This window comes from Lampris incognitus, chromosome 5 (genome assembly GCF_029633865.1).
Source record: "Lampris incognitus isolate fLamInc1 chromosome 5, fLamInc1.hap2, whole genome shotgun sequence".
In the NCBI taxonomy this organism is placed as follows: Eukaryota; Metazoa; Chordata; class Actinopteri; order Lampriformes; family Lampridae; genus Lampris; species Lampris incognitus.
This window is the reverse complement of record NC_079215.1, coordinates 11,547,825-11,562,454: the sequence shown is the minus strand read 5'-3', so window position 1 is coordinate 11,562,454 and position 14,630 is coordinate 11,547,825. Positions and strand designations below refer to the sequence as shown.

Below are 14,630 nucleotides of genomic sequence, written 5' to 3'. Positions count from 1 at the left end.
TTGGCCAGTACAGGGCGCTGGGGCACTGCCCCCTTCAAATATCAAGAGATGAAAAGCTACTTAAACATCCATCCATCCATTATCCGAACCGCTTATCCTGCTCTCAGGGTCGCGGGGATGCTGCAGCCTATCCCAGCAGTCACTGGCCGGCAGGCGGGGAGACACCCTGAACAGGCCGCCAGGCCATCACACAGGGCCCACACACATACACACACACACACACCACTCATACATACACATTTATACCTAGGGACAATTTAGTAATGCCGGTTCAGCTGACCTACAGGTCTTTGGACTGTGGGAGGAAACCGGAGCCCCCGGAGGAAACCCACGCAGACACGAGGAGAACATGCAAACTCTACATAGAGGACGACCCGGGACGACCCCCAAGGTAGGACTACCCCGGGGCTCGAACCCAGGACCTTCTTGCTGTGAGACGACCGTGCTAACCACTGCACCACCGTGCCACCCAACTTAAACAGGTTGAACATAATTTAGTTGTACAATATAAATAATTGTAAAATAAAAGTGTGTTTCAGTCTGTGAACGCCTGTCAGCAGCCATTAAATATTGGTTGAAATGGTGTTTGGTTGATTTCTGTCTGATTACATATACTTCCTGGGTGAGGGGCGCCGGCCAAACGACACCTTATGTAAGCCCTCAAACTTGTGGCGAGCAGGTGACCTGAGGCTGCTGTCTGATTGGTTTCTTCAGTTCTGTGCGCCTCAGACACTCCCACTTTTATTGGCAGCGAATTGGTATTGTTTTAATGTTGTTTGATCTAATGCGATTGGTCGGTTCTCATGGCTGTCAATCATGTTCACACCCACCACCACGCCTCGTCTCGACTGTCAATCATCCACCGTCTACCAACCCTGATAAGATCAATAGGCTGCATTGTCCTTCTTAATAACTCTGTGACTGTGTGGACATTAAAGCAGCTGTCAGGTGTGCTGCGCCAAGGTAATTTGCCCCCCCCCCAAAACATTTTTAACACCAGCCGCCACTGACAGATAGATTGGTTGATTGATAGGTGCAGTATTCATACTTTGTACAAAAATAGCAGTTTGTTTTAACTGTTGATGTGTTTTACAAAGCTATAATCCCCTGCTTTTATATCAAGATCAACTTTTAATGACTCAAAACTTTAGCACAGATGTCTCGTCAGCATTACACTTTAATATTAAACATTCATAACACACGGCTGTACTTGCTTTTGTGCAGTGTCTACACCAACATGTGTGGTATTTTGGCTCAAGTGAACGTTCTGATATAAAATCATAAAATTAGTAAATGAAGTTAAAACTCTTCACCTTGATGAATTAGTGAAATTTGAAATGTGTGTGTGTGTGTTTTGTTGTGTTGAATCACTATACCCCGAAGAGCACATGACCCAGACCAATGCATTGTTTTCCATTATGTGCATATCATGTGCAATATTACTTTGTCTACGTGCGTGTGCACCAAAAACTACAACAACCTGAGAGATTACCCCCAACCTTGCTAAAGGCCCACATGACAAACTGCAGCAACAGCCCTCCTTTTATCATTAAAATCCCACCTCTGCTATCCACCCAGACAATGGGCTCCTCAGACAGTGTGGAGAGGCAGACGGGCTCGGCCACTGTGGGAAAACAAAGACACTTGTTGGAAGTGGCTTGTCCAGAGTGGCACAGGCAGGCATTGGTGTCTGGAGATGTGCTTGCATTGCAGAGACATGGTGGTGGTGGTGGTGTGTGGTCGGAATAAGATGTTATTGCATTAGATTTCCGGATGACGGGTCTGATATTGCAAGAGGTCGTAGATATCTAGTACTTCATTTCAATAATACACAGATGATCAAGGAGAGAAACAGCACCAACCACTATCCATCCATTATCCCAACCGCTTATCCTGCTCTCAGGGTCGTGGGGATGCTGGAGCCTATCCCAGCAGTCATCGGGCGGCAGGTGGGGAGACACCCTGGACAGACCACCAGGCCATCACACAGAGCCGACACACACACACACACACACACAAAGACCCTAGGGGCAATTTAGTATGACTGATTCACCTGACCTACATGTCTTTGGACTGTGGGAGGAAACCAGAGCTCCCGGAGGAAACCCATGCAGACACGGGGAGGACATGCAAACTCCACACAGAGGACGACCCCCCCCCCAAGGTTGGACTACCCCAGGGCTCGAACCCAGAACCTTCTTGCTGTGAGGTGACTGTGCTAACCACTATGCCACCGTGCCACCTTGCACCAGCCACTAGCCTAGCATGTTCTAAATACCAACAAACAAACCGGTTGTTCGCTTCATTCATAGGGAATATATCAATTTAGCATCACGGGGAATTGATCAAGACAGCACGCCAGCAACTATTCCTAGAGAGGCTGAGGAAATTTGGCACGGTCCCACGGACCCTCTCCAACTTTTACCAATGCACCTTTGAGAGCATGCTGACCGGTTTCACTGTGTCATTAAGGCTGCTGTTACCGACTGTGCCATCTGCTATATTCACATACGTTACAGTACCGGTTCATTATGGTTACTGACTGCACAAGCCTCCATTTGCACAAGTTTACTCTTTACAGTAGCATTTCTATTGTACAGACATTCTCTACAGCAGTACCCCCAAAGTCTGCACTGACTGTCACTGCATGGTACTGGCTCAACTCGACTCTACTCTATTCGATTCTACTCGCTTTACTTTTTGGGACTTCGTTTCCCACTGCAGATGGTACCCCCTCACGGCGAAGCCCCGCTGGTCATTTGTGGGCGTGTTAACTAGTTTTTCCTCTCTTGTTTACCAGCGCCCCGCACGAGTGTTTTATTTTCAAGAAAATCAACAAGACCGACTCTAAATGTGTGCTTCACATGAACAATGTTAGTGTAACTAAGAGATTGGCTGACAACAAATTTTACATGGATAGATTATCAACTATAATACAAGTTTCCTAAGACTCACTTTGGCATTTCCTGGTTATAAACAGAGCTGTTCAATTTCTCTCTGACCAATCAGTGGTCAGATGTTATTTATATTTAAATAAATATAAATAAATTTTATTTATGTTTTTCTTTATATTTTCTTTATGTATTTATTTGTATTTATATGTTATTTATATTCAAATGTAAATATTTATTTATTTTATAAGATTGTATTTATATTTAAATAAATATACATATATTTATTTATTATTTATTTATTTATTTATAGTGGTATTTTCATGTCACCTTTTAGTATTGGCTCAGCTCACTTGGAACCTTGACGGAGGTGGTACCAAAAAAGTACCTGGTACCAGGTACTATCCCTAACTTTTGCCCAATGGTAAACACAAAAAAAGCGAGTAGAGTTGAGCCTCAGTCGAGCCGGTGCCATGCAGTGGAAAAGGGACATTATAAGTACTTCTATTTCCCACTTGTGTGTTGAGCCAACAAAAAAAGCATTTCATTATTTTATTTTATTTTTTATTTGACTACTTATTGATCCCCATGGGGAAATTCTTCCTCTGTATTTAACCCATCCTAGCTGTGTAGCTAGGAGCAGTGGGAAGCTGCCATGCAGCGCCCGGGGACCAAATCCAGTTCATCTTGCCATGCCTCGGTCAGGGGCACAGACAGGAGTACTAACCCTAACATGCATGTCTTTTTGATGGTGGGGGAAACCGGAGCACCCGGAGAAAACCCATGCAGGCATGGGGAGGACATGCAAACTCCACACAGAAAGGACCTGGGACGACCTTCCAAGCTTGGACAACCCCGGGGTTTGAACCTAGGACCTTCTTGCTGTGAGGCGACAGCGCTAACCACTGCGCTAATTATGAGAACAAGTGTAAACTTGCTTTTCATATGTGACAAATAAAACGGAAACTATCCTAAACAGAGTGTACAGAGTTCTCCACAAGAAGGTAAATGTATGGACTCGTGAATTGCGTAAAAATTGGCAAAAACTGGAAACATTGCAGTGAGATCAAAGAAGGTTGAATCAGTTCGTCTGGATACGTTTATTGACGTATGATAACGTTTCATCACTCAACTAAGTGAGGAGTGAGAAGCAGGTAAAAAAATAAAAGCAGACGATTTTGATAACATATCAATAAAAACTGTACGAAATCCAAAACATTATATGAAAGCAAGTCCATTAAAGTATGGACTTAATTATTAAAATGGCTAATGAAATTCAGTCATCCACCAGTCGCTGTCAGTTGTGAAAGAAAAAAAAATGCTTCTATCCCCTGAGATATTAGAGATTTAATTAGTAAATCTATGTGTGTTTGTGTGTGTGTGCACGTGTGTGTGTGTGTGTGTGTGTGTGTGTGTGTGTGTGTGTGTGTGTGTGTGTGTGTGTGTGTGTGTGTGTGTGTACTGTATGCTGTAATGTGCTGTGCACATTTGAAAAGAGATGCAGACAGAGACCACTGACCCCAATAATCCTCTTTCTCGAAGCGAATCTCTTTCCTGGGTGGAGCTCTGTTGTTGTCATGGTAACTCATCAAGTAGAGGTATCAACACAAAACGCAAAACACTGTTGTTGTTTTTTTTCTGTGTGATGCATTGATGGCCAGTGAGCAGGAGAGACGTTGTGGAATGACTGCGACTATAACACTATTATACAACCCCATCTCTTCTCCATCCTCTCTTAGTTTTTCCTGACGGCTCTTTAATGACGCAACAAATGTTGGGGGGGTTTCATGACATCCTTTTCCCCAACATGGTCAGCAGGTTACACCTTCCATTTGCCTTCTCTTCAATAGACCTTATACACAAGCATGGCTGACGTATCTCACCTTTGTTCTGGTAAAGATCAGTTCTCCCCATTGCCCGCAATATTAAAGAGCCAACTTCATGTCGCCGTCATTATGTCCGTTATCACTTGTTTCATGGTTCAGTATAGCATATGTGGTGTCGTTGACATAATTTTTTTCCTGCATAGAAACATAAAGATACTTCTGACAACTATAGTAAAGTCATTGATCAAGGATCATAAAATGCTAACTAGCTAACCAAGACCAACAGTAATTTCAGGGCTGTAAGACTTTTATGACCCACTGTCAAATCACTGTTTTATAGTCATGGAGTCATTTGGCAATGGAACCATGGGTGGATTACTCAACGGGCCTACCGGGCCCAGGCCCAGGGGTCCCTAATCCAGAGCCTCTGCGGGAAGTCGCTGTTATTATCTTTGCGTTTCTTGACACATAATAAAAGGGCTTAGTCATTCATGTCAATAACAGAATCCTGAAAGTCCTGCTGAAAAACTGAAGGAAACTGCAGGTGAATTATGTCTTGGTTCATATGCTGTTGGCACTGTGCGTTTGTGCTGTAAATCCTATTGAAGCTCAGGTGAATTTAGTTATTGTGCTGTTGGCTGCAAGTCAGTGTACCTACCCTCCCTTGGGGGTGGGGTGGGGGGCTTTCACGTGTCTGTGTCCAGGGGTCCATTCTCCCATAATCCACCTATGTGTGCACGTGTAGTCTGTCGCCCTGTCAGGTGTATATGGATAAGGATATGTCAATGACAGCACCTGTATTGCACAATATGCTATGATGCAACACAAAATAAGTAATCTTATATATACATATATATATATATAAAAATCCATGTATAATATTGCTTCACAATTATGTGTATAATAGAAAAAAAATTCCTGGTTCAAATGGTTGTTTTGGGGGTTACTCTCCACAGAGACTAGGTCATTCTGCTCTCCCCAGCAGAACAAGTTAGAGTGCTTGTTTTTATAAGTGCTTTGGTCTTTCAGCACATCTCTTCCACACTGACTTTACACCCGCTTTTCAAACTCCCTCCAGGAAACTAATGACTCTCTTGTCCCCGTTTTTCTGGAACTTTGCTGATTGGTAAACCTTACACATCCATCCATTAAAACAACTGTAACTGTCACTTCCTTCAAAGTGCTACTAGTCACTGATGCAATAAAATCCATTTAATTTGAAAAACTGAGTTGCTGGCTAAGGATCACTTTTCATCTTAGATGTGGATTAACTGGGATTTGAACTCTTGACTTTCAATTTTTTAAGTCATTATGGCAGGAAAGCCAATGAAGCCGTCATGAATAGTAGCACAGTAATGACAAAGTTGTAGACTATACCCAGCTGTATGTGCATGCCTTATTTCATATTATTGGACTGGCAGTGCGTCGGGAATGGCATTTTAACTGTTACTTTCGACCATAACTACCACCCACCCAGCCAGAGTAATGATTGCTGTCGGGAAATTACCATCATTATGGACAATTTTGCTAAAATTAAGATCTCTGTCATCTCACAAGAGAATACTAAAACATGAGAGGGTGAGAAGATGATTATGACATATATGAATTTAAAGAAAAAAGAAGAGGGAGAAGGAGAATAAGACAATGAAGAAGACACAAAAAAACCAGCTATAAAAACAGCTCAGCCAACTGATGTCAACCCTAATCTTCTTAAAATTGAGAAAATCAACCCCTCTTTTTTCTCTCCCAGGTGCTTGTTTATTACCCTTCTTTCAGGGGCATAGCTAGGCTTTCACACGGAGGGGGCGACTTATTCTCCAGAAACGTGTCACATAAAGTCATTTTAAAATTCACAACTGTAAAATAGCTGATATATCCTCTCCTATCCTATCCTATCCTATCCTATTACTTTTTGCTGCTCCCTTTAGGGGTCGCCAGAGCAGATCATCCATTTCCACCTCTTCTTGTCCTCTGCATCTTCCTCTGTTACACCAGCCACCTGCATGTCCTCTCTCATCATATCCATAAACCTCCTCTTTGGCCTTCTTCTTTTCCTCTTCCCTGGCAGCTCCATATTCAGCATCCTTCTTTCAATATACCCAGCATCTCTCCTTCACACATATCCAAACCATCTCAATCTTGCCTCTCTTGCTTTGTCTCCAAACCGTTCAACCTGAGCAGTCCCTCTAATATACTCGTTCCTAATCCTGTCCTTCTCCGTCACCCCCAATGAAAATCTTAAACTCTGCCACCTCCAGCTCTGCCTCGTCTTTTCGTCAGTGCCACTGTCTCCAAACCATATAACATAGCTGGTCTCACTACCATCTTGTAAAACTTCCCTTTAACTCTCGCTGGTACCCTTCTGTCACTAATCACTCCTGACATTCTTCTCCACCCACTCCACCCTGCCTGCACTCTCTTCTTCACCTCTGTCTACTTTCTTCATCTCTCTGACTATCCCACTTCTTTGCCATCCTCTTCCTCTGTATACTTTGCTGTACTTCCTCATTCCACCACCAAATCTCCTTGTCTTCCTTCCTCTGTCCTGATGACACACCAAGTACCTTCCTAGCTGTCTCCCTCACTATTTCTGCAGTAGTTGCCCAGTCATCCGGCAACTCTTCATTACCACCCAGTGCCTGTTTTAACTCCTCCCTGAACTCCACACAACAGCCTTCCTTCTTCAGCTTCAACCATTTGATCCTTGGCTCTTCTTGGTCTTCAAAGTAATCCTACAGACCACCATCTGATGCTGCCTAGCGTATGTACTACCTTGCCACCACCTTGCAGCCTCCAATCCCTTTCAGATTCTCAAAGAAATCGGTATTTCCTTGATCAAGTCGCCTGTTCCACATCTCAAGCTTTCAAGTGAAGGCACTGATCTTGTCTGCCAGGCAAGGAAGGTGCTTGTCTCTGCCTTGAACCTGAAGATTCAATTCATTCAGCATTCCAAATATATCACTGAGATAGGCCAGTTTCATCAGAAATTGTTCATCACTAAACTTGCTTGCAACTTCATGCATATGCTCCTCCTGCAGAAACACCTGAATTTCATCTCTGAGCTCAAAGACTTGTGACAAAACTTTACCTTGCGAGAGCCACCTAGCCTCGCTGTGAAACAAAACTGCTGAAGGTTAAGCTCCCATCTCCTCACAAATTGCAGAGAACAGCCGCACTCTCAAGGGTCTTGTTTTTATGAAACCGACCACGCTAACAACATCTGTCAAAACATTGTTTAGGTCAGGACTAATCTGTCTTGATGCGAGCACTTCTTTGTGTATGACACAGTGCGTCCATTGCACATTTGGCGAGACCCTCTTGATTAGTGCCTGCAATCCCTTCATTTTCCCTGCCATGGTCTGTGCACCATCCGTGCAAACACCCACACAGTTCTCCCATTTCAGACCATGTTCTGTCAGGTAACAGTCAAGAAGCCTAATGAGCTCATCAGCTGTCGCTCTACTTTGGATGTACTTGCAAAACAGCAAATTCTCACACAGTGACTCTGACGTGACAAAGCAAACATAAGCAATAAACAATCAGTCTATTGCTGGCAGTAGCCTCGTCAACTTGTATGGCAAAACGTTTGTCTTTCAGTTTTTCAATGAGTTCTTCAAGGTCATTTGAATTGTCGCACATACGTCTTGCAACTGTATCACTGGACAGAGGAACAGCCTTCATTTTTGCTGCATTTGTCTCATCAAACATGTTGACACCATATCTGAAGCCGTGGGAAGTATGAGCTCCTCTGCTATTGTGAGTGATTTCTTGCACTGGGCAATTCTGTATGCAACTTTGTATGATGCCATTACTGCTTTGTCGTTCACTGATGCAGCTTTTACAAAGCAATGTTCCTGCTGACGGTATGCACCAAGTTTTCTCTGAAAGAACTCGAGTGGCTTATTGACGTGACTGGGGTGTAATGTCTCTAAGTGTTTTCTTAATTTGTTTGGTCTCATACTACCAGTTGCCAGAATTTTCAGACATAAAATACACACTGGTCTCTCCTCATCTCCCATCACATTCACTGTGAACCCAAGAGCAAGATAGGCTTCGTCATATTTTCTCAACTTGGTTTTTGGTTGACGTCAATTAAGCATTTGGTCTTGTTTGTCTTGGAAGCATCGCCTGTCTTTCTTTTCTTCCCTGTCAAACAGCTCTACATTCTGGGAACTTACAGACTGTCTCATGAAAGCACATTTTGTTGATTGTTCCGTCACGAAAAGATTCCGACGTCAAAACAGTAGTTCCACACTACAACTCCGCCCCCCCCGTCACGCACCACCCCCCGTCATACTTAAGTGCCCCCCAGGGGAGTTGCACCACACAATTTGAGAAACGCTGAATTAATCTAACTAAAATGGACAGAGTCTCTGTATGTCTGTTTGTATGTGTCTGTCCTTCGATGTTCTCAACAACCCGTCATCCGACTGACTTCAGACTTGGCGGGAGCATTGCTGAAGACCCAAGAAAGTGCAGTGTCGAGTGTGAAGTTCTTTGGAAAAGCTGTTGTCGTGAGAATCAAGGAGCCAGCCGACATACATACACACAGAGACTGTAGGGGGGGGGGGGGGCTAAGAGTACATCTGTCACCATCTTACGATGCTGTGATTACAACTATTCCCAAATCCTCTGTGAATAGTACACATCGCCATTGAAACTCTAGTTAATGGTCATGGTTATTTGCATATTAAACATCGTTGTTTTCGGTCATTATGCAGCTGTATTATTTACAAGGGGTGGGGATACCTGCACTCAGTTCAGAGTGAAGAGGTCACTTAGATGAATGATGAAACGTAGCTGTCAATAAACGTGTCCAGATGAACTGATTCAACGTTCCTCGATTTTCTTACCTGGATTATTGAGCATGCATCAAGAGACAGAGACGTTCTTCCCACAGTTAGCAGATACATGCGTGTGTCCCTAACTTTCTATCTCCAGCTCATCATAGAGCGCTAAACCGTAATGAACATCAGATCCAAAAGTGCACACTGTGACGGCTGGTGATGATATTGGGTGGGTGGGCTAACAAATGTAGTATACCCATCTATAGTTCATACTGCAACATAACATCTGAGATACCAAGTTAGAGCAACGAAACTATATACCTTGTTATAGCAAGTGTTCTACAACAACACTATAGAGAAGTATAAGAATGGCCTGATGCCAAAAAACCTCTCTCTCTCTCTCTCTCACACACACACACACACACACACACTATTTGACTATTTTTCTCTGTACACATTAGCACACGCCATTTTTAACAAGTGCAAGAATGATGGGATGATGTGCTACACGATAGAACAGAATGCAGAATCATGCAGCCTACAATGTCAGAAAAGAGGTCCCCTAAGGATGCAGAACAAAACGTGTCCCAACTGAGACGACTGCCAGTAAATACTGCAACTGTTTTCATCACATTGTGTCAAACATGTCGCGAATAAAGCAATTGGGTAAGCACAGCAAAAATAACGGCCACTATAGAAGAGAGACAAGCAATAAGTAGACAGGAAAGTAAAACGTGTCTGGTGGTCTTTTAAGAGGTCTATAGGCTTGGGCCTACCTTATTTGAAGAGAAGCTCACGTCGACGACCTTTCTGGATGCAAACAGGTGAATCACCACGTCACTGGAGTCCGGGGACTTTTGGATGAAGCCCCGCTCAACAGACAGCACAGCCAGGGCGTTCAGCCTGTCTTGTCCCGTAGTACTTCGGAGGGATGATTTGATCCTCTTCAGTGTACTGAAACACCTCTGACTCTGCAGATGTCATTGATGTTGTGATGGCTATTTGTGTTATTTCAGTGTTTCAGAAAAACTGCTCTGAAGATTGTCCTCAGATTGTCCTCAGATTGTCCTCAGATTGTTCTCAGATTGTTCTCAGATTGTCCTCAGATTATTCTCAGATTGTCCTCAGATTGTTCTCAGATTGTCCTCAGATTATTCTCAGATTGTTCTCAGATTGTTCTCAGATTGTCCTCAGATTGTTTCTGAGCACCATCACGCACTGGCTTAACACGTGCCACGCCGGCTGTCTCGTCAGCTCGAGCAGCCACAAATGGTGCCTGCGATATTTCATCAGCCATTTTTTGTCCACAAACAGCCACCATACAATCAAGCAACTCATTTTGGCTTGTCTTAAACGTGTACTTGGCAACCTGTGTGTTTGACAGGTGACCGGCTAACCGGCTGTCCAAAAAAGAGAAGTGGTCAACGGGGTCCAAAAACACGCCCCCCGCTGGAGCGAAGTGGGAGATCTGCCTGTTTTCCTTTAGCAGCTCGTTGTGTGTCTGTATAGACATGCGGCGGCCTCGTCACGTTGACAGGCGATGCTAACTTTACCCAGCATTGATGGCTTTACGCTATTTCCAATGTGACTTGTGCTGCGTTCATGTTTCCTGATTTTGTCGAATAAATGTCTCAAATCCACAATTCCTTGTTGGGTCCAAGCCGCGCCCCCCCCCCAAAACAAAAGCTAGCTTGGGGAACAGAGAAGTGAATTCTTAGCTACACTAGCCGTTAGCCGGTCCTTTCGTTGAAACCAAGTAACACTAAACTTACGATTTTGTCGTTCGTCCTTCTGTGTTATTTGAGCATCGTTTGGACGACGTGTCCCCGGTCTCTTCGCTTCCCGTTTTTCATCCGAAGACGCTGAAGAAAATGGATGAATAAGTAAATAATCCACCTCGTTCATGCTAACGCCCGCGGCCGCCATTGCTACAGTCGCTCACTTTCCTCCCTCCCACTTTCCCACAGGCAGCACTTCCTGTATGTGCTGCGCTCTCATTGGTCAGAAGTCAGTGGCCTGTGGGCTGATTGAACTCAGCCCAAATAATCAATAAATCAAGGGGGCGTGCCACAAGACACCTGTCACTCACGTAACACGAAGGTGAATGGAAGCTGATAAAATTGTTTGGTCTGTAAAAAATTAGCTCATTTAGATTTGTGTGGTTTTTTTTAGTGCTGTTGCTGCTCTTAGGTTCCACAACAATTTAAAATAATCTGTTCTAAGGTTTTTTTTAACAATAATTTGTTCATCTTTATTGTAAAAGATAGGGGGGGGCTTAGCTCTGCTAGCCCATTTACCGGATAGATAGATAGATAGATAGATAGATAGATAGATAGATAGATAGATAGATAGATAGATAGATAGATAGATAGATAGATGGACTTAAAATAGTTAATAGATAGATAGCCATCTATCTATCTATTAACTATTTATTACTTAAAATAAATAGTTAATAAAGAATTGTAGACTTGTAGGCTAAACTACGAAAGTATGTGTTTGTGTGTGTGCGTGTGCGTGCGTGCGTGTGCACATGCACGTGGAGTCGACCACAGGGTCGACTAACACCCCCCACCCACCCCCGTGATGATGCTGGCTTGTGATTCATCCATCTATTGTCTTCCTCTCTCCGCTGACCCATTTATTATCATGACCACGTTTAAAGGCGTTGCCGCATTCTTTGTCCAGTATTTGCATTGTCTCTCTTACGAGCTGCAGCCTGTCTGAATCTAACACGGGACTTCATATGGACACATTGTAACGGCCAGGGTTTTAAACAGCCACGGCATAGACAGGGCTCCTCCCATCACCCATCCTATGTGGACATCATGTGGTCTCCATGTCGGTGTAAACAAACAAACAAATAAATAAATAAATAAACACAATATGAATGACTCCTTACATGAATGACCGCGTGAGTTAAAGTAAAATGGGCCACTGCGAGCAAGGAATGAACGCCCCCATCAGTGGGGAATATATATATATACATACACACACACACACACACACACATATATATATATATATATATATATATATATTGCTTTTACTCATCTCAGCCACCGAGCGACAGTATTTACCCAAGACTAAAGGAAAGACACACGCACACACGCACACACACACACGCACACAGAGAGAATCACATGTTGGGAAGGTCTGAAGTTGCAGCTCCATGTCACCTCCATACCAACAAAGTGATGGGTAAACTCAGTCGTGGTGGAAGTAATAGGCAGTGACAGGCGGACGCGGCGTTTAAAGGGACCGGGGGAAAGTTGACGCGGCGCAATCCAGGCTCGAGCGGAGGAGCGGAGGAGCGGCGAGAGGATGAGAGGCGAAGCGGACCGCGCCGTCACCCGCCGCACCTGAAAACCCAGCCCCGGGACCGCATACACGCTGCACGCGCATACATGGCACGTTTGTCACGCTGAGCGGGAAAGTTTTGGCGGGTATCTATAAAACAATGGTGACAAATGAGTCTCACTTGAACAGTTCTTTGCGTGCCCCACACGACCAGCTGTCTCGCCCCCCGTGGGTTACAACAACTTTGGGGTGCTTCCTCATCTTCACCGTCGTGGTCGACATCCTCGGGAACCTCCTGGTCATTATTTCTGTGTATCGGAACAAGAAGTTGAGGAACGCGGGTGAGTATGGAGAGATTCGCTGCGACCGTCCGAGACCGGTTTTCTATGACCATTTATTTGTATTACAACAACAAAAAAATGTTTTATTTAAAACAAACAAAAAAACAAACAAAACAAAAAAAACGCGCACACAAAAGAAAACTCGGAACCGGGTCCGGAGCGAAATGGACCGCTCCATTACGCGCCTCCGCGGAGATCCGAGTGACGTTACGCGCGGGGTGAAATGTCCCGGACGCGGTTGTGTTTGTCGGTGTTGTGTTGTCGTTACGAGCGTCTCCAGCGATGCGAGACGTGTTCGGCCGAATCTTACAGCCCGCGTTCTGAGGCTGGCCGTGATGCCGGCCTCCCATCTCCACAGCGAGGGCGCCTACCAGCGCACGCCTTTTGCACGTCGCCATAGAAGCAACTCCCCAGCAGCGCCACATTTCCAAACTGACGCAGACTTCACAACAGTTTACTTCTGAGGAGGGCGCCGCTCCGCAGGAGGAGAGCGGCTCCGCGGGAGGAGAGCCGCTCCGCGGGAGGAGAGCCGCTCCGCGGGAGGAGAGTGGGCTGAACAGAGGAGATGGGCGCACTGTCTGGATCCTGACGCGGCAAACGCGTTTAGAAACGATGCCGTTCTGATCTGCCCTACGCGGCGAGACAAACCGCCGGAATCGTCTTTTAATTACAAAGCGCGGGCTCGCACGCTCTGGCTCGTCCCCGCTCACGTGACAGTTCAAGAGTAGCGCGATTGTCCTGGGGGGGGGGGGGCACATGCCGGAATGCTCACAGCCCTCGCTCAGAGGAACACTGCGCTCCCCCTGACAGCCCCGGCAGCCTGCACGCACCAGCCCCTGCCTTCGCCCCAGCCCCCTGCCTGCCCTTTGGAAACCAATTAGCAGTTGCGCGCGCTACCGCGGCTGGGGTGGTCTGGGGGCTCCGAGTGGTCGGTGGGACTTGGGATATTCGTGGGTCTCTTTCTGCGTAAATTCGGTATCCGTACTCAGAGTCCCATGCAGGGTACTCGCGGTGAACTCAAGGGAATCCGCCCGCAGAAACGCTTCAGACGTTTCAGTGTTTGTGTCCTCCGCGGGCTTGCGTATGGGGGGGGGGACACGATTCTTTCCGCTTCCCGGGATTTCTCCACCCATCGGTTTATGATAATCCCTCCATTTAATAAAACACGCATGCAACTGTGCACGAGCTGCCCTCGATTCCGGTCCTCTGATAGCGGGGTACGCTGCACGCAGTTGTAGCTGGATGTTACATAAATTGAATTTTGAGATGGAGGGGATTACTGTGTGATTCAGTGTGTCACGTTACAGCATCCAAATTATGAAGTGAAGTCTGGGAGAGGCGAAGGGACGGCATCTTTGATGTTGTCTCATTAATTATGCCTAATTACATGTAAGCAGGTCATAATGCGAGAGTTGTATAATGCAGTTCGTCAAGCATGCAAGCATGCAGTAGGTTCACAGTTTATTTGAGGAATTGCAGAGAGCAAAA

General features: G+C 45.2%; 1 protein-coding gene across 1 annotated transcript in view; it reads left to right on the top strand.

Annotated features, from left to right (window-relative positions):
- Positions 1–12,799: 12,799 nt before the first annotated feature.
- mtnr1aa (melatonin receptor 1A a) overlaps positions 12,800–14,630 on the top strand; it is a 56,518-nt gene continuing 54,687 nt past the window's right edge. Inside the window, exon 1 of the mRNA XM_056279978.1 lies at positions 12,800–13,142. Coding sequence (XP_056135953.1) covers positions 12,962–13,142 — 181 coding nt within the window. The 5' untranslated portion in view covers positions 12,800–12,961. The remainder of the gene's footprint in view (positions 13,143–14,630) is intronic.